Genomic DNA, 20695 nt, shown 5'->3' with positions numbered 1-20695 from the left:
ACTCCGAGTCAACATACATAGGATCATACCGTTACCCACTTTCTCTACACGATACATACTTCAATCAATTTTCTCCTGTCCCTCATCTTAAACGTAGTTTTTTACCCTAATTCTCCCATGCCTCTGACAGAGGCCTGTGCTGCCAGCCACGGCAGAGCTCAGTGGAGGGAGATAATTATTATTTTATTTCAACAAAGTAATAATCATAAATGAGGGACGCGGGTGGTGCTGTGGGTTAAACCACGGAGCCTAGGACTTGCCAATCAGAAGGTCAGCGGTTCAAATCCCCACGACGAGGTGAACTCCCGTTGCTCGGTCCCTGCTCCTGCCAACCTAGCAGTTCAAAAGCAGGTCAATGTGCAAGTAGATAAATAGGTACCACTCCAGCAGGAAGGTAAACGGCGTTTCCGTGTGCTGCTTTGGTTCACCAGAAGCGGCTTAGTCATGCTGGCCACATGACCCGGAAGCTGTACGCCGGCTCCCTCGGCCAATAAAGCGAGATGAACGCCGCAACCCCAGAGTCGGCCACGACTGGACCTAATGGTCAGGGGTCCCTTTACCTTTTAATAATAATTAATAAATAGGAATTAATATGTGCACCCCACCACTGAAACGAGTCCATTGTAACTGTCCAACCTCCCAAAATTTCAAACCTCTTTTGATGGTTTGCCCCCTTTATGTTTTAACAACAGTGTTTGGTGTTAGTAGAGTTTGTTTGTACTATCCAGTCCTAAGGTCAGGAGTTACCTCAGTTTGCGTAGTCGGACGATCCGGGGGTCAAGAAAGCCGAGTGTCCAAGGTCACGAGAAGCAAGAAGCAGCAAGACCTGGTCAGGAACAACGAATGTTAATGTTTCCAGCAACTGACTGAGGCTGGAAGCACTGCTTAAGAAAGCTGGAACCAGGTGGTTCCCATCAGAAGCATGAAGGCTGATCAGCAGTAGGTGGAGTCACTTCACCTTCCGCTCGTTCAGGCTGCTGCTCAACAGGTGAAGCCAACTCCTGCCCCCTGAAACCCTTTCCACTATTGCTAATCTCTCTATCTATCCCCCTCTCCTCCAATGTATATTGTGAAGCATTTAAACATGGGCCATTTCACTTTACAGCACTGTTCTCTTAGATGCTGTTGAGCTACAACTTCCATCACTCCTGACCCTTGTCTAAGTTGGCTGGGAATGATGAGAGTTGTGGTCAAACATCTAGGGATCCAAGGTTGAAGAACACTGCTGTACAGTGCCAAGCACAATGTCAATGCTATATGTATGGATTAATAAACTGATCTGGGTTAGGTGCAAGCAGAAATGTGGAAGCCAACACTATTATTATTATTATTATTATTATTATTATTATTATTATTATTATTAATACCCCGCCCATCTGGCTGGGTTTCCCCAGCCACTCTGGGTGGCCTCCAACAAAATATTAAAAATATAAATAACAGGGATGGCAAACTTCCAAAAGAGTGTGATCTACTCACAGAGTTAAAAACTGGCAGTGATCTACCCCCTTTTGGGGGGTTCAGGTCAAAGTTGTTGAGCTTCTTTAGGGAAGAGGAAAGCGACGTTGAACTTTTTTTAAGGAAGAAAAGCCCTGTGGGCCTTTTGGTGGTTCAGGTCATTTTAGGGGTGCAGGGAAATATGTTGAGCTTTTTTTAGGGGAGCCAAAGTTTTTTAGCTTCTTTGGTGGGAGCCACTGATCTACCACAGACATCGAGTGATCTACCGGTAGTTCACGATCTACCTGTTGGACATGCCTGCAATAAAACATCAAACATTTTAAATTTCCTGCTACAGGGCTACCTTCAGGGGTCTTCTAAAAGTCAGATAGTTGTTCATTTCCTTGACATCTGATGGGAGGGCGTTCCATAGGACGGGTACCACTACTGAGAAGGCCCTCGGCCAGGTTCCCTGTAACTTCACTTGAGGTCCTCATTTGAATTTTGAATTCTTAATTTGACAACTATAATGTTGTTCCCTTGGGCTGCCATTGAAGACAGTTCAGAAACTTCAGCTGATTTAGGACGTGGCAAAAATGGGTGCCCCATTGTCTTATATTGCTCTTCTTCCCATTCATTTTTAGTTAATTTCTGGGCTTAATTCAATATGATACTACTTAACTTTAAACCCTTTAGGCTTGAACACTGAAAATTGAAAGGAAAAGAGAAGCTGGGATGAAAACAGTACTTCTGTCAACAGTGGCAAACAAACCACTCAGCCAATAACAGAGGGAGCTTCCACATTGTCACTATTTTCATGTAGAATTCAATTCACATATTGGAAAATTCAGGTGATAACTGCTCTTGCACAACAGCCCCTCTCTCTGGACTTTTTGCAATAAGGAAAGTGAAGGTGAATGCACTGGGAAGTGTAGAAAAATATTGGCATCATCTAAGCTTCCTGAAAACAAAGCAGAATGTGTGCTCAATAAATAGCAAAAATCGTCTAACCTTCCTGCAAACAAATCAGGAGAAATGCTCAACGAAAAGGTCATCTGGATGCAACCAGAGTGAACATTTGAATGGGCAACTCTGTGATTGTGTTTATTGCTCTGCTTGTAGGTTTCTGTTTTTTAAAAAATCTGGTGAAAGGCAGGAGATAGGACTTGGGTATTAGGATTACAGAAAGTACACCCAAAAAAGCCACTCCAGACTGTTGAAGATCTTGTGGCGAGCTTGGGACTTATCTCCACGTGTGGTGGCCATGCCCTAGGGACAATTTTATTTTCTGAAACCACTCTTTTTCACAGATCAGCCTTTGAATACGCCACCAGCCTTAGCCCTATTGAACTTATTTAAGATGCTAACCAAGATGTTGTCTTTAAAGACTTGTTGCTTCATCTTTTACTGCCAGTGCATCTAGAGATAACGCACTGGAGGAGCGTGAGCGTCATTCCCTCGACTCACGATATGGTCAGGTTTGGACTGTTGCTTCAGCTGAGGAATAAACCTGTCAACTTCAAAAAGCACCCACAAAAACAGACAACATTTTCCACCACTTGCTATTCCTTTATTCAATTCATCAACACATTGGGATAGAGACAACAACTACTGACCATGCCTGGCCACTTGTGAAAAGACATGTTTGACATTGATCTGCATCTGGATGATTCTATGACGTCATGTGCTCACATCACCAGCAATGTTATTACATTTGCAATTGCCTGCCATTTTTTTGACTGGTTTGAAAATAACAGGGGCTTTATTTTTTTTTGTTTTATTTTTTTAAAGGAGGGTTTTGTATGTGTGGTGGAGAAAGGGGTGCTGAGGGAGCTGGGGAAATAGAAGACCAGCTTCTTGGTTTCCTCTTCCCAGATAATTTTCTGACATAGGTATTAGATGATGTATGATTTGGATTTTCTGTGTGCAGGTAGGGAGAGAAAAGGGAGTTTTGTGCTTTGCCCACCGTGCTTGGAGATGCCTACGCTCTAAACCCATTAGGCAAATGAACCAATTTCTGAGGTGACCCACAATCCACACTGGAGTGCCCAGAACACGGTATCACTTCTGCTTTTCTTCCAGTGGACTTAGCAGTGTCACTGTCACCATGAATGGGATCTGCTGGACTTAGCTCTGCTCCCTGACATCACTGCAGTTGTAGTACAATCCCCACCTGTCAGGCCCAGAAGGGAAATCCCCACTATTTGCCTGAGTCAACCTGTGGCAGAGAATATAAATAGAGGGATCCTGGTTCCTCAAACAAACAGACTCAAGGCAAGTCCTCGTGAATCATCCCAGGCTCTATCTGAATTCCTCAGAGATGCAGAACAACTCAAGGAACCTCAGGGCAAGCTGTCTTCTGGGCTTCTTGCTGCTACTGGTTGCTGCTTCCAGGGGGATGAGGCTGCCCAGGGAAAACAAGCCTTCCTGGAAGGATTGCAAAGATGCCTCTCAGGAGATACTCAGCGAGTTGTGGAAGCTGAGGCTAGACGAGAAGGTGATGGTGGTGAGTAAAAATAGAATTCATTGCTTTCGCTCAGCAAAGCAGTCTGAGGTTCCAAAGAGGAGCGTGGATCGCGACAGAGCTCCAACGGCGAAGACGTTTGCATCGTGACACTTTTCAAGGCCGGTTTATTATGGCCTATGCTTTTTCTGGACCACTTTGTCAGATGCATATGAAATGGTATCCTGAATTGGCAGACATTGGGGGCACATGCCAGTGGAGGGCTGGAATGTAAAGGAGCGAGTTTGGTAGGGAAATGAATTAAAGGATAGCAAAGAACGGACACTGACAATTAGCCTGAAAGCAGAACTGTTCTGTTCCCCAGACTGGCTTAGGGTTCAGAAAAGTTCATTTGTGGGGCGTTTCATGATTGAGCATCCCTCACAGAAAAGTGACCTAGAGGGGAGAGGTTGCGGTTTAGAGATGGAGATGATCCATTTCAGTTTTTCTCAGTGTCTTCCCTTTTTTTTAATTATGAAGTACAGTTCTCCACATTTCCACCTCAGTTGGCAATTTGTTTTTTCAAAGTCCTCATGAAAATCCACCAGCATTTTAGTGCAACCAGCAGTTTGTATGCAATTTTGCACTGATATATTATGGGAAGAAGTTACAGGGAACCAGGCAAAGGGCCTTCTTGGTAGTGGCTCCTACCCTATGGAGCGCCCTCCCATCAGATGTCAAGGAGATATGTAAGACATCTGAAGGCAGCCTTGTTTAGGGAAGTTTTTAATGTTTGATGTTTTATTATGCTTTTATATTTGCTGGAAGCTGCCCAGAGTGGCTGGGGCAACCCAGCCAGATAGGCAGGGTACAAATAATTAAATTATTATTATTACTATTATTACTATTATTACTATTACTTGCAAACCAATTTCCCGTAATATGAAGCATTTCTGATATGTTATTTTCACCATTTTATGCATTTATACTCACACTTTACTTCAGTATATGCATTTTTATGCCCAGGTTGGCATTGCAGAATTCGGAGAAGTTCAAAGAATTTCAAAGGATGGCTGTCTTTTGGTTCTCATATTGTTTTAGAAAGTGCAGATTAGGGAGATTCACCTGTAAATGAGAACTAGATTGACTTTCTTCCCCCGTCCCTAGTGGTGGAGCCACTCTTTTGCATTTATATTTAGTTATATTTATTTAATCTCCCCATACTGTCTTTCAGAGAAAACCCTCATAAAGTGGTTTATACATAAAACTGTTCTATCCATTTCAGTAAAACATAGTCATTTTATACAGCTGCTGAAAACCTGTCATAATCTGGCAGGGCACTCCTGTAAAACTAGTTTTAGTTATTATTATTCTATTCATAAAAATATTTATATCATTAAAAGTATGTCAGTGGTTTGTAGCAATAAAAATTAAATATGTACAACAAAATCCATATAAAAAAAGAAAAACAAAAAAAACAGACATCCATTAACCACTGTGGAAGGAAATATTCTTAATTGCCTGCATAGGCTTGGCAGAATAGAAAGATATTATGCACATTTAAAAGTTGGCACAGAAGGCACCTGGTTAATTCCTCTTGGCAGAAGATTAAACAATTTAAGGGGAGGAGTGCGATTCTAAATCAGCAGCACTGTAAACTGGTGGTTTTCAACCAGTGTGCTGTGGCACCCTGGGGTGCCTTGAATGGTGGACATGGGTGCCACGGGCAACACTGGCCTCTGTCCCTCTTTCCTTCCCTCCCTCATCTGATGCCCTCACACGTCTCTGCCTCCCAAAGGCTTGCACAGCTGTTCGTTGCAGCCTCCGTGGCTACAAGCTCCCCAGGCAAATGATGCCTCTGGGGCTGGCCAGGGCGTGCTTCCCAGGCCCCTGTGGGGCAGTGTGAGGAGGCACCTCGCTTTGGGACGAGGGGGGGCAGGTCAGAGACCAGGGGCAGCGGCTGCCCAGAGGACTCCCAAGGAGAGGGGAGAAGAGAGGAGGGTGAGGGAACACTCCACAAGGGTGTTTGAAAAAGGGTGAGGGGCTGCTGGCTCTGCAGGCAAGGGGTGACACGACTGGGCTCCTGACCCCCACAGGGGTGCTGCAGAAAGAATGAACAGTCGTACCTTGGTTCTCAAACAGAATCTGTTCCAGAAGTCTCTTCGACTTCCAAAAACGTTTGAAAACCAAGGCATGGCTTCGGTTTGTCTGCAGGAACTTCTGCACTCACTCGGAAGCCGCGTCGGACGTTCGGCGTCCAAAAAATGTTTGCAAACTGGAACACTCACTTCCGGGTTTGCGGAATTCGGGAGCCAAAATGTTCCGAGTTGCAAGGGATTCGTGAACCAAGGTACAACTGTACAGTGGTACCTCGGGTTACATACACTTCAGGTTACATACGCTTCAGGTTACAGACCCCGCTAACCCAGAAATAGTGCTTCAGGTTAAGAACTTTGCTTCAGGATGAGAACAGAAATTGTGCTCCGGCAGCGCAGCAGCAGCAGCAGCAGCAGCGGGAGGCCCCATTAGCTAAAGTGGTGCTTCAGGTTAAGAACAGTTTCAGATTAAGTATGGACCTCCGGAACGAATTAAGTACTTAACCTGAGGTACCACTGTAGTTGGTCAAGGAAGCTATGGACTCTAAAAGGTTGAAAACCGCTGCCGTAAACCGTTAAAACACAGGCAGTTGGCTCAGCTAAAAACAGCCCCAAATAAAGGGGTAGCCAAAGCCAGAAGGGATCGTGTCCAATGTTGTCCCCTTGAGAAGGAGTTCGAAGCATTCCAAAATTGTTCTACAAAAGATGTACAGTGGTGCCTCGCAAGACAAAAAGAATCCGTTCCGCGAGTCTCTTCGTCTAGCGGTTTTTTCGTCTTGCAAAGCAACCCTATTAGCGGATTAGCGCTATTAGCGGTTTAGCGGCTATTAGCGCCTATTAAAGGCTTAAGGGATTAGCGGATTAGCTGCTAAAAGGCTATTAGCAGCTTAGTGCCTTAGAAAAAGGGGGTGGGGAGCGGAAAAAAATCGCAAGAATCGCAAGACATTTTCGTCTTGCGAAGCAAGCCCATAGAGAAATTCGTCCTGCGAAGCGCATTGAAAAACGGAAAACCCTTTCGTCTAGCGGGTTTTCCGTCTTGCGAGGCATTCGTCTTGCGGGGCACCACTGTATTTGGCAAAACTGCATGCAAACATGTGTATATTGGGAGGAATCAGTGCTAAATCGCTGGTGTAGTTTCCACTAACACCCCTACTTTAACGAGAGACAAGAGGTAGTGATTATCTTCAGACCACATACATAAGTTCCATGTTACTTACAGTGCAATCCTATTCATGTTTACTTCAGTCAAAAGTAAGTCCCACTATTTTCAGTTGCTGTTATTCCTGGGTAAATGCGCATAGGATTGTAGCCTTAATCCAGAGTCACTACCACCCCCTGGCTCTGCACTGGCAGTCGCTGGTGTAGACAAGTAGTGCCAGATTTAGGGTGTTATGCCACAAGTTGAGGGGGCACAAAAATGGAGAAAGATCCATAATTGAGACAATCCATTTGGGGGCGCCAAATTTTGGCCTCGCAGAGGGTGCCATATTACGAAAGATTAGCAAAGTCTGCCCCCGGCACAAGTGGAGAAGAGAAGGACAACAAAATAGTTAATGAGCAATGTTCTCCTATAAAGTCATTCCAGAATTTTCTGGTATTAAATTGTCCTTTCTAAATATTGAACACTTTCAGTTACCCATGTCAAAGAAGGCCCACTCCCCTCAGTTTGTCCCCAGGCAGGGATCAGTTTAAATCAGTGTTTCTCAAGATTGGGGCGTCAGCTGTTTTGGGACTACAATTCCCATCATCCCTGACGACTGGTCCTGCTAGCAAGGGATGATGGGTGTTGTAGTCAAAAAAAACCACCATCACAACTGCTGATGATGCAAGTTTGGTAAACACTGGTTTAAATAATAGCCGAGGCCATAAATACCCTCTTTATTTACTGCTGCCACAGGGCAGCACCCCCAGAGCCAATCTGAAGGGAACTGCCCTAAGCAAAGGGTTTTGACAGCTTTTATACCTTTCAATAATCGGTGAAATAAAACAAAGCAGGGCACATGCGCACACCAGTTTTCTTTGCATTTGTTATATATAGCATTTGTTATATATAGCATCCCTGTCTTGTTGAGTTTCTCCACCCTTGCCACATGTCAGTCTCAAGACATTCAACTGTGTAGGATGTGACACAATGTACTTGACTGTGTCGCATGACAAGCTAGCATCTTTACCCAGTGACATTTAGCAGGGGGTTAAGAATTACACAAACAACTGCACGGAACATTTCCCACGGCTCTCTTCACAGCGACGAACGAACAGTGAAGTCTGACCCAGCACATTTTGAAAACGGCAACTCCTCCTCGCATGTGGTTTTAAAAGTTTCGCATTCTCTCTCGTTCCTCTTTGTTTTGAAACCTTGTGAGGTGAAGCAATTGCTGTTTGTTTGTTTCCCCCCGTTTAATATTCTAATATTGCAGCATAATTGGTCCTCGATTTCACATGATTGTGAGCGGAAACTCCATACTTTTACCATTCTCTAAACAGGCTTCCTCAGACTCGGCCTTCCAGACGTTTTGAGACTACAACTCCCACCAACCCTGACCACTGGTCCTGCTAGCTAGGGATCGTGGGAGTTGTAGGCCAAGAAACATCTGGAGGGCCGAGTTTGAGGAAGCCTGCGAGTCTAACAATTAAAATTCTACCACTCAGATGCAACCTAATGCTTCAGATGGTTTTAACCTTACTGTGGACAATTCCCATCATTCTTGACTGCTGCCAAGTATGAGGAGTCCAACAATATCAGGAGGGCTGCAACTTAGCCACCCCTGCTCTCGAGTAACTAGATGCAAAGGAGAACCAGGCGACTCTAAAAGGGAGAAGGGCTGCCATCAACATTAGAGAGAGTGGTGCAGAGGTTAGAGTCGGATTAGGACCTGGGAGACCAGGGTTCAAATGCCCACTCGGCTATGTGTAGATGCATAGCTAAGATCCGTTGGACTGTTTCCAATATTAGGGGCAAACAGGGAATGATCTGGCAAACACACACATAAAGAAAGTGACAGGTTGTCAGGTACCGTTCTCAAACCCCAGGAAATGCTTGCTGCAAACCTTTTCTAGCTTGTAAGCTGCATTCCTCTCTGAGCAACCTTCATGTCAATGGTGGGTGGGATCAGAGACAAAGGTGGGCCAAGCAAACAACCTGAATATATTACCTGAGGCTAGTAGGCTAGTTTCTACACACACAAACACCTCATTACCCTCCCTCCAGGCAACCAAGTAGCATTACCAGCAAGAGCAGACAACATACCCTCCAACATTTCTCCGGTGAAAATAGGGACATCCTATTCCTTAATAATAATAATTTTATTATTTGTACACCGCCTATCTGACTGGGTTTCCCCAGCCACTCTGGGTGGCTTCCAGCTTATATAAAAACATAAAACATTTTTAAAAATTTCGCTATACAGTGGTACCTCGGGTTACATACGCTTCAGGTTACATACGCTTCAGGTTACAGACTCCGCTAACCCAGAAATAGTGTTTTAGGTTAAGAACTTTGCTTCAGGATAAGAAGAGAAATCGTGCTCCAGCGGTGCGGCGGCAGCAGGAGGCCCGATTAGCTAAAGTGGTGCTTCAGGTTAAGAACAGTTTCAGGTTAAGAACGGACCTCTGGAACGAATTAAGTACTTAACCCGAGGTACCACTGTGCCTTCAGATATCTTCTAAAGGCTTTGTATAGTTACTTATCTCATTGGCTCAGGCGTCGCATAACTCCATACCCTTCAACATTTCTCCGATGAAAATAGCGATGTCCTAAGGCGAAGCAGAACATTCCAGGATCAAATCAGAATCCGGGATGGCTTCTGTAACACTGGGATTATACCTGGAAAATAAGGACACTTGGAGGATCTGAGACAGCGTGGTGAACAGGCCATTCACCTGACCCCCGGTCATGTGGTGGCTGTTTACTGGGAGGCAGAAGGGGAACAGAAAGGTTGGCACGGTGCAAACAGACACTGGCAGGAGTACAGGAACAGATCCCCCTGATGCATTTGCACCGCGGCACCACCCTCTCTGCCATCTCACCCCTACCTCTCTCTACCTCCCAGTATGCAGCAGCAACACAACTGAACAGAGGCCAGGTGAGTGCTGCTGCCCCACAACACTGCCTGCTATTTATTATCTGAGCTCAAAGGCGCATATCATCCAGGTAAAAGTACTCAAGGTGCAAAGCACATAGCTGTCAACTTTCAGATTTGAAAATAAGGGATCGAAAATAAGGGATCGGCAGCCTCACCTGTCCTGGGGAGCCTCGAAAATAAAGGATCAGCAGCCTCACCTGTCCGGGGGACAGTCTACGGGATATCTAACAATCTGGGATAGCGGGAAGCAGCGGGAAATGGCGCTGGAATAAGGGAATTTCCCGCAAAAAGGAATGAAACAACAGAGGTGAGAAAGAGAGACTGTAAGGTGGAACGCAAGGCAGGAGGAATACCAGAAGCGGGGCTTCAGGCCTGCTCAAGATACATCTTTACACCGAGTTTCTCTTTATCACCCCCCCCCCCAGGAGGCAAATACGAGTGTTCCACTTCCCCAGAGGATTGAATGCAGTGACAAATGTGATCCAGATTCGTTGGACAATAATAAAATGGTAAGTGTTTTTGCGAGCACACACGCTGAACCCTGTCCGTGGAGCCTACCCCCCAAAGAGAGAGAATAGAGACCAAAGTATGGGTTCAAATTGGCCACAACTTTATTTAACTTCAGAATGTGGGAAATTTGGCATAGGCCTTGGCATGTAACCCTCTCAGCCCGTCTGGGACTGAGGGTGTGCAGGGCAATGTGGTACAGTTGGAGGGGACTGTAAAGGACAAACTTACACAGCATGTCCTCCCACCTTACCTCCGCCGGGAGTTTGACCTACATGCCGCCACACTAGGGCCAGGGACTCCCGCAATCAACCCTTTAATGGGCCCTGCAAACACCGCCGCGTGCGGGTGCATGTAATGCCTCCCCCCCAACTTGAAGATAGACTAAAGGATACCTTAGGTAAAGGTAAAGGGACCCCTGGCCATTAGGTCCAGTCGTGGCCGACTCTGGGGTTGCGGCGCTCATCTCACTTTACTGGCTGAGGGAGCTGGCGTAGAGCTTCTAGGTCATGTGGCCAGCATGACCAAGCCGCTTCTGGCGAACCAGAGCAGCGCACGGAAACGCCGTTTACCTTCCCGCCGGAGTGGTACCTATTTATCTACTTGCACTTTGAAGTGCTTTTGAACTGCTAGGTTGGCAGGAGCAGGGACCGAGCAACGGGAGCTCCCCCCGTTGCGGGGATTCGAACTGCCAACCTTCTGATCGGCAAGTCCTAGGCTCTGTGGTTTAACCCACAGCGCCACCCATGTCCCTAAAGGATACCTCGCCAAGGCCTAAAAACCGCCACCCGAGGCCCTAAGGGGCCTTGCCGCCAAGAAACCCACAGCTGAAGAACAAACACCTGTCCGCCCAATCTTTGAGGTCATGCAGCCAAAGTTCATTTCCCAGGGGGGGTCACATGCACCCCATCAGTCCTAAACAGCCCGCCCTTCTCCACTCTGATGGTGGGATGTGGAATAGTCTGCCAATTGGCCGCATGGTGTTGCCCATGGCCCTGTTGATTTCCTGCACCGCATACCGTAATTGATGCGAGAGGGCCTGTTAACCCCTCTCCAGCACAGGCGGGGAAGGAGATTGGACTAGCAGATGGTCATTGCCGGGTACATGGCCTGCAAGCTTTTGACGTCTGCCCTGGCAGCCAGGGTCAGGGCAGCGCCTTTCCCCCACACCAAGTCGTTCTCTCCCAGGTGCAGAACCAAAACTTTTGGTGGTCTGTGCGCAGCTGCCGCCCTCAGCAGCATGGGCATCAAGGCGGGCCCATGCATGCCCTGCCGGCCCACCCACTAGACATGTACCTTGGGGTGGATGTCAAGACTGCGGCCCCAGTAGCAACGAGGCATAGGCTGCCGCCCCGTGAACGATGCTCTGCCCCACCATCCATATCTTCGTGCTGGGCAGACCTGCAAGAAAACTAAATTGCAGCCAGTAGTGATGTATGGAAGTGAGAGCTGGACCATAAAGAAGGCTGATCGCCACAGAATTTATGCTTTTGAATTATGGTGCTGGAGGAGACTCTTGAGAGTTACATGGACTGCAAGAAGATCAAACCGATCCATTCTTAAGGAAATCAGCCCCAAGTGCTCCCTGGAAGGACAGATCGTGAAGCTGAGGCTCCAAAACTTTGGCCACTTCATGAGAAGAGAAGACTCCCTGGAAAGACCCTGATGTTGGGAAAGATTGAGGGCACAAGAAGAAGGGGACGACAGAGGACGAGATGGTTGGACAGTGTTCTCAAAGCTACCAGCATGAGTTTGACCAAAGTGTGGGAGGCAGTGGAAGACAGGAGTGCCTGGCGTGCTCTGGTCCAGGGGGTCACGAAGAGTCGGACATGGCTAAACGACAAAACACAACAACAACAACAACAAGGATGGCATGCCGGGACGAATGTAACCCTTGTACGCCGCAGAACGCCAGCAACCTTGATGCTGGCAGAGTCTGGTCTGCCGCTAAAGTGGCAGCCCCAATATGAAAAGAGTGCCCAAAGTATTTCAGGGGGTCACCGCCACAGGCTACTGTAACTTTATGCAAGACTGCTTGAGGAAAGGGCCCTTGTGCTTGGGACGTACCCTGAGGATCCGGCCCATGTCCGGACACCAACACGGGCCCTCCTGTTCTGCCGGGGCCAGTGTTAAGGTGACCCCTTTCCTCAATTGGTCAGTTTTTGAAGACCGGATCCTGACCTTCAGAGTAGGCCCAGAGAACTTAATGTCAGAGGCCTGAATGAGGGGAAGATGAGCCAGCCGCCACGCATTCCCCAATGCGCATGGCACCAAAGGAGGCTAGGGAACAAGGAACAGACGTGTTTCATAATTTGACCAGCAGACCCCCGGTAATTTCCCCCAAATTTATCTAAAAGACAACATGGTCAGTAAAAAATAATAAAGCCTGTCTGTCTCTGTTTCCAAAGGGGCATTAGTCTGTTGCAGCAAAAACAACAAAAGTCACTTCTAGACAGCCTGTTTACTGAGCCTTAAATCCTGATTTCTTTGCACAAGGTTTGCATGGAATTTAATAAATGTCTGTCATTTATTGACAATTCATTCCAACTTGCCTTCCAGGAAGTTAACGCCTCACCTTTCATTTTCCTGTCAAGTTCCTAACCACAAAAAGAGTGAAGATATTTGGGGGGGGGGAGGGAGTGTGTTTGTTGCGCAAGAGCACCAAATCCACTTTAACTGCACAACCTGTATTTGCTAGTTTCTGCTGAAAAACAGCAGGAGTCTTGTGGCGCCTTAAAAACTAAGGCTGTGTACACGCTATTCCTTTAAAGCACATTTGAACCACATTCTTTCCCTCAAAGATTTCTGGGCGCTGGAGTTTGTTAAGAATTTCTGGGAACTGTAATTCTGTTGAGGGGTAATCGACAATGCCCAGAATTTTTTGGGCAGCGGAACAGGGGAGCAGAACGTTTTATTAAATATATCATAACAGATTTGTTTAAAAAGCAGAGACATCACCTTGCCAACAAAGGTCCGTATAATTAAAGCCATGGTTTTCCCAGTAGTGATGTATGGAAGTGAGAGCTGGACCATAAAGAAGGCTGATCGCCAAAGAATTGGTGCTTTTGAATTATGGTGCTGGAGGAGACTCTTGAGAGTCCCATGGACTGCAAGAAGATCAAACCGATCCATTCTGAAGGAAATCAGCCCTGAGTGCTCACTGGAAGGACAGATCCTGAAGCTGAGGCTCCAAAACTCTGGCCACCTCATGAGAAGAGAAGACTCCCTGGAAAAGACCCTGATGTTGAGAAAGATGGAGGGCACAAGGAGAAGCGGACGACAGAGGACGAGATGGTTGGACAGTGTTCTCGAAGCTACCAGCATGAGTTGGACTAAACTGCGGGAGGCAGTGGAAGCCAGGAGTGCCTGGCGTGCTCTGGTCCATGGGGTCACGAAGAGTCGGACACGACTAAACGACTAAACAACAACAACAACAGATTTGTAAAAGGATTCCTGGTCGCTTCCTCTAGTGTGCATTTTACATTTGGCTTCAGGTTAAGGGCAAAGGCAACCAGGCTAAGTTGGCAATAGTCAGCAGCTATTTTTTTTACCTCCCCGCCCCACCCTCAGTTTCAATTAGGATAATGCTATCAAAACTGCATTCTGGGTGAAGTTGGGTTCGCTGGCTGGAAGCATAGCATTAGTTTGTCAACTGGGAATCGATCTCGCTGGAAGACAACGGACGTTCCAACGCAATATGTGTTGGGTGTTTCCCTGAAGTCACGGTCATTCCCTGTGGTAACATGGAGAAGACCCAAGAGGCTCGGCACAGTGCCCTCTTCCAAACCATGAACATGCATTGGAACTCGTTCCACAAAGCTTAGCAACAACCAGGAAGTTCCACAGCAGACACTCACAAGTTTCCTTGGCAAGCACTTAGATGTGGAAATGGTTCCCTGAAGGCAGAAAGAAAGTTGTTATACCACACACTATATAATTATCCAGACTCTTTCTTACAAACCTAAGGGATGAGCGAAGTGTTGAGAGTGTTTTCGGTTCTGGCACTGGAAGGCCTGGTTCCTAAACCATGGCCTGTGGTCTATAAGCTTCCTTCAGGTGGTCCACAGCAGATCCACATTGCTTTTTAATTGCTGCTTTTGTTGTCATTCTTATTTATTAAATTTGTATTATTTCTTCCACTGCTTTTATTTCTTGCCTTGTATTTTTCTTGCCAGTTATTTTTTTATTGGTTTTCCAAATTTTTAACAAATCCATAGCAGATTAAGCAAATTTTATACCACTTTAAAAAAGAAAGAAAAAGATTTCCCACCCCCTTCTTGGATAATTAATTATCCCTTATTGCTGATTTTATGTCATAGTTATCTTTAATTTGCTTTTGTTTTTTCTTTTATCCGTATCCATCAGCTATCCCTTTGGTAATTCCTGCTCGTATATTAGTTAACGTTTCCAGTATCGTCAAGTGATGATATTCTGGCATTGCATTTTATTGCATTGCTACGTTAATTCTGTGAAAAGCAAATGAAATTAATTACAGTGCAAGAAAGAAAAGCATCAAAATAAAAAGAACACAATTACTAACTTTGCAGCATCTAGCACCATGCATTAGAATGTTAGAATTCCTTCTCCATGATTGCAATCATGGGATTTTTGTCTATCACATGACGGTGTATGTTTTGACTCCACAGAGTGGAAAGTGACGAAGACAGGATGTTTGTGTTACTGTGTTCCGTGAAGTCGGACTATTGTCCTTTCTTCTTTTTCTTTTTGCTGTCTGATGCTAGAAAGAGAGGGAGCCATGTTGCAGTGCTCCATATGTGTTTATATATAAATAAAGTAGATTAGCCAAAATGCTGAGTTGATGAGGTCTGTTAGGCAACTGCGAAGATTCTGCCAATCCCTAAGTGTGCCGATGTCTGTTGGCATCGGTCGCTGTGATGTTTGGGCTAAAGAAAGCCTTTGAAGCTCCCAAACGAATGACCAGGAGGGAGAGAACATGTCAGTCAGGCATGTCTCTCTATCAGGGTCCTACTCGAGTGTAGGACGAGCTCCTGACATAGAATTGCTACAAGAGAAGTGGTTAAAACCCTGCAGGAGCCTTTAGCCTGGTCTCATAACATCAAATTAGGGAGCAGAATTTCAAGATCAAAGGGTGTGACTCTCAGCAGTTTTGTGACTCTTACATGTGACTCTCAGCAGTTTTGCACCCAACGCTGCAAGATCTGATGCTTGCTGCAGCCTGAGCCTGTCCTGTAAACTAACAAAATAAAATAAGTTTCTACTCTCCTTCCTAGGGCTGCCTGGGAAAAATCCAGCAAGGACTTCACCATTATCATGAACTTCTGGTGCGCGTTTTCCCCCCGACGTCAAACACTGAGCTCAAAAACACCCTGTATAAACTATTGCAACTCGTTTCAAAGGTGGGTACATGTTTTATAAGGGTTGAATGGGTTTGGAAACAGGGAGGCCTCAGGATCATACATGAAGGTCGGAGGCAAATTGAAAGAGTCAATGTAGCAAACAGTGCAAAGGGACGCGGACATGAGATGGATTTTTGTTTTTAAAGCAACCATGCTAACGTCGCTGCTGTACTGCACAATCCTAGACGACCAGTGAGCTAAACAGTTGGTGAAGGAAGTGGAAAGGGAGATAATATAGAAGGATGCAGGAGTTGTGAGGAAGGCACACCTGAGTCTAGCTACGCTAGGACAGCGCAACCAAAGGTGCAGTCTTGTTCTGCTTTGCAAGAGTCCCCAAGTCTCAAATGCAATGGTTATGTTTGCATTCCCTCTACATTGGAGGCTCTGCACAGACCGGCTGCATATGGTTGTATATGCTGTTGTATCATCATCATCATCATCATCATAGTAGTAATAGTAATAGTAGTAATAATAAATAATAGTAGTAGTAGTAGTAGTAATAATAATAATAATAACAATAACAACAACGACAATAATAATAATACAGTGGTACCTTGGGTTACATATGCTTCAGGTTACATACGCTTCAGGTTACAGACTCCGCTAACCCAGAAATATTACCTCGGGTTAAGAACTTTGCTTTGCTGGGGGTTGGACTAGATGACCCCTGGGGTCCCTTCCCACACTACGATTCTTTGAAATTTATTACCAAGCCCTTCCTCCCAGGGCAAGTTACAACAATTTAAAAGAGAGTTTTAAAACTTTTAAACAGTTAAAAAAAACAACCATAATCACAAAAATATAAGTCACCCACAGATGCCCGCACACTGCCTCTATTTTGCAGGAGGGAACTCAAGCATGGGACCAGAGATTTAGATTGGTGCAATTTAACTGCATTGAAGTGTTCCAAGTAAGGCAATAAATCCCTGGCTTCCGGCCGCTCACTTCCTCCTTGCTAGGGGGTGGCTGGATCTCAATGGACATACGTAACTTAAAACCAAGGAGTCCCACTGAACGGCAGTTTTCCTATAGGGGAGCTGGAAAGATGGCATAGCGCCCTCAAGTGGCTGCAGAGACAGAAACCAGATGAGTAGACAACCTACAGCTGGCAGTGAAAGGGAAGGAATACAGAGTTCATCCTTACCTTCGCATCGCCTTTCTAGGCACAGGCCCGGGTTTTCCAGGTCCGTCTCTGAGCACTTATTTTGGTCCCAGAGCTTTCCCCAGGTAAACCCACATTCTACCGCAGAATTGGACCAAACAGCAATTAGGTTTTCTGCAGGTTGCCATTTGCTCCGATTGAGCTATAAAGCGCCAGTTCTCCCAAGGAAAGCACTTGGGACCAGCAAAATCTCCAAATTCCACTTGCCGTGATTCACTTTTGCAGTGTTGTGCAGCTGACAGACCAGTCTGGCCACAATAAGGAAATTTTGCCCGTGGAATGACTATTTTCCACCTACCCACCTCAAGTCTTTGGCACCCTAGCTGCATAATTTAGCAATTCTAAAATAAAGACAAGCTTTTACTCTCGCAATATTGAATATACCGCCTTCGGCTGTACAGTGGTGCCTCGCAAGACGAAATTAATCCGCTCCGCGAGTCTCTTCGTCTTGCGGTTTTTTCGTCTTGCGAAGCACGGCTATTAGCGGCTATTAACGGCTTAGCGGCTTAAAGAAAAAGGAAACAAACTTGCAAGAACTCACAAGACGTATTGTCTTGCGAAGCAAGCCCATAGGGAAATTCGTCTTGCAGAACGACTCAAAAAACGGAAAACTCTTTCGTCTAGCGAGTTTTTCGTCTTGCGAGGCATTCGTCTTGCGGGGCACCACTGTACTTGAGGGAAGAGTTTAACAAATTCCACACAAAAAACGACTATGTCCCTGTGGAGATGGCAGTACCAAATCAGTGGTGTATGCCTTCTGACTTGCACTTTTTATAAAGACTTGAGGAATGAGGTTATCATCCCTCTTTTATTGTCCATTCTGGGTCACCCAGACATTGCCAGTGTCCTTTCTCTTGGCAGATCAAGATGAGCAGGTGACAGCAAAGGTTGCAAGGTTTTTAGCCGGGGCAATTAGAATAAGATCCACTATTTGACTATTGATCCCAACCCCCCAACATGTATTTTATATAACTGATTTTTTTATCTTCATTCTTTGCATATCGTATTGTGTGTTTTATTGCTATGGCTGGTGGCTGATGCAAATAAAGATTCAAAGATACGGAGTGTTATGCAGCTGAACTGAAACTCGCTATGCAAATGCTCTCTGGGCTATATACTTCCTTCACATACATGCCAAGATGTACTGCATCACCTACAAATTATAAAGTGTGCAATATCCCCCTGGATACACTTGCCTGGGGACCCGCCCACCCAACAAATTGCATCCTTGCTGAATTGTCAGCTGTCAAAAAATGATCTGGCAAAACAGCAGTCTTGCAATAGCGATCATGAAATAACCAGGGTTGGTTTGCTTTCACTGGTCACGTGCCTTTCTAAGCTTATATATTGTGGGATAAGGGCAGAGGCATTGTTACAGAACTAGCCACCTGGGCTGGAAGCGTATTTAACCCTTTGGGAGGATAAGGCTACTGACCCAGATGACTAGGTACCACTTCCTGTCAAAGACAGTGTGCTTCTATATACAGTACTAGCTTCTGAAGATCACAGGAGGGGGGAAAGCGTTTTTGCACCTACAGGCTTCCCAGGACCACTTGGCAGGCCATTGTGAGAACAGGATTGTTGTTGTTTAGTCGTTTAGTCGTGTCCGACTCTTCGTGACCCCATGGACCAGAGCACGCCAGGCACTCCTGTCTTCCACTGCCTCCCGCACTTTGGTCAAACACGTGTTGGTAGCTTCAAGAACACTGTCCAACCATCACGTCCTCTGTCGTCCCCTTCTCCTTGTGCCCTCCATCTTTCCCAACATCAGGGTCTCTTCCAGGGAGTCTTCTCTTCTCATGAGGTGGCCAAAGTATTGGAGCCTCAGCTTCAGGATCTGTCCTTCCAGTGAACACTCAGGGCTGATTTCCTTCAGGATGGATAGGTCTGATCTTCTTGCAGTCCATGGGACTCTCAAGAGTCTCCTCCAGCACCATAATTCAAAAGCATCCATTCTTCGGAGATCAGCCTTCTTTATGGTCCAGCTCTCATTTCCATACATGTATGGAAGTGAGAGAACAGGATTAGGGCGCAGCAATATATCGTCCCAAACCGGTTTGTTTTTGTTTTTTTAGCTTTTGATTGCTTTATTGATTGAAAACTTTATAACAGAAGTATACAATAGATATTATAGGCAAAATGGAAATTAACAATTATTCATTCTTTAACTAATGCTTGCTTTGTACATCCACTTGAGATTAAATTTGTCAAGTGCTCCGATCTTCCCTTTGCATTCCTGATTTAAATTCCTTAAACATGCGCTTAAGCTTTACTGTCTCCATATTATTTGACTTACTATAAATTTGGGTTTGTACCATTACCCTATTTACACACCGAAGCTCAATCCATCTGAAATCCGTATCGTGATTATCGGTTTCACCATTTTTGACCTGACAATAGAACACGAATCATGATGTACGCAAGCTATGCAAAGATCACGATGCTAGAAAAACCCATGAAGCCAGTCAGTGCCTCTACCTAGCCCCATCCTAATTTAAGATATCGTGATATATCGGTATATTGCGATGTTTAGCAGGCGATATATCGCGTTGATGAATACAGAGGTGCCTCGCAAGACGAAAAGAATCCGTTCCGTGAGTCTCTTCGTCTAGCGGTTTCTTCGTCTTGCGAAGCAAGCCCATTAGCGGATTAGCGCTATTAGCGGTTTAGCGGCTATTAAAGGCTTAAGGGGTTAGCGGATTAGCTGCTAAAAGGCTATTAGCAGCTTAGTGCCTTAGAAAAAGGGGGAGGGGAGCGGAAAAATAACCCCAGGAATCGCAAGACATTTTCGTTTTGCGAAGCAAGCCCATAGGAAATTCGTCCTGCGAAGCACCTCCAAAACGGAAAACCCTTTCGTCTAGCGGGTTTTCCGTCTTGCGAGGCATTCATCTTGCGGGGCACCACTGTACCAGTTTATCACCCAGCCCTAAACAGGATGCTGGCCTATGTTTTCCCTTGATTCAACAGCAGGGCTCTTTCCTGCGTTCTTAACCCCGATACTTTTGTCTCCTACAGGTTGGAGGAAATATGGGAAGCAGCAGCCCAGACCTCCCACTCATTTCGGCAGAATGGCAGAAGCAAGCCTTGCAGGACCCCGTCCTGCTTCGCCTGCAGTCCTTCGCCGTCGTGGTGGCAAGAGTCATTTCCCATTGCGCAGCGTTAGCCAGGAATGCAAACTAAGATCAGAGGAGGGAAGCCCAACGCGGAAGGGTGGATTTGTGCGTCCAAGTCGTACGCTTTTCATTGCATTTAATAGACGTACTTAATTTATTGATAGCACACGTGCTGTCGTGCTTTTATTTAACATTTTTATTTAATGTATTTATTTATTTATTTAAACGCTGGCCCAGATCCCTTGCTAGTAAGAAACCCGGCGATAAGACAAAGGGGCCAAGATTTGTTTAGGGAAGTTTTTAATGACTGATGTTTTAATGTATTTTTATTCTTTTGTTGGAAGCTGCCCAGAGTGGCTGGGAAACCCCAGCCAGGTGGGCGAGTAGAAATATGTTGTTGTTATTGTTGTTGTTTTTTTATATTATTATTATTATTATTATTATTATTATTATTATTATTATTATTATTATTATTATTAT

General features: G+C 45.6%; 1 protein-coding gene and 1 long non-coding RNA gene across 4 annotated transcripts; one reads left to right on the top strand and one right to left on the bottom strand.

The window, feature by feature from the left end:
- Positions 1–392: 392 nt before the first annotated feature.
- Positions 393–8640, bottom strand: LOC310671773. 2 transcript variants are annotated; one of them, XR_014508174.1, is made up of 3 exons: positions 7191–8640; positions 4871–5002; positions 393–826 (listed from the first exon to the last, which is right to left on the bottom strand). It is a non-coding gene; the product is annotated as an uncharacterized lncRNA (long non-coding RNA). The 2 variants fall into 2 exon arrangements; XR_014508175.1 differs by lacking the exon at positions 393–826 and adding an exon at positions 2983–4161.
- Positions 2715–20695, top strand: IL23A (interleukin 23 subunit alpha). Of its 2 annotated transcripts, none has more exons than XM_083428104.1 (4): positions 2715–3940; positions 10481–10564; positions 15815–15940; positions 20118–20695. In XM_083428104.1, exons 1-4 carry the CDS (start codon positions 3755–3757, stop codon positions 20280–20282), a joined length of 561 nt encoding a protein of 186 aa, XP_083284230.1. In that variant the 5' UTR covers positions 2715–3754; the 3' UTR covers positions 20283–20695. The 2 variants fall into 2 exon arrangements, with proteins under 2 accessions (XP_083284230.1, XP_083284231.1); XM_083428105.1 differs by lacking the exon at positions 2715–3940 and adding an exon at positions 8704–10055.

The sequence above is a fragment of the Podarcis tiliguerta genome (assembly GCF_965153285.1).
Source record: "Podarcis tiliguerta genome assembly, chromosome: 2".
Taxonomy (NCBI): Eukaryota; Metazoa; Chordata; class Lepidosauria; order Squamata; family Lacertidae; genus Podarcis; species Podarcis tiliguerta.
The sequence above is the reverse complement of the archived record's forward strand: the minus strand, read 5'-3'. Positions and strand labels throughout refer to the sequence as shown.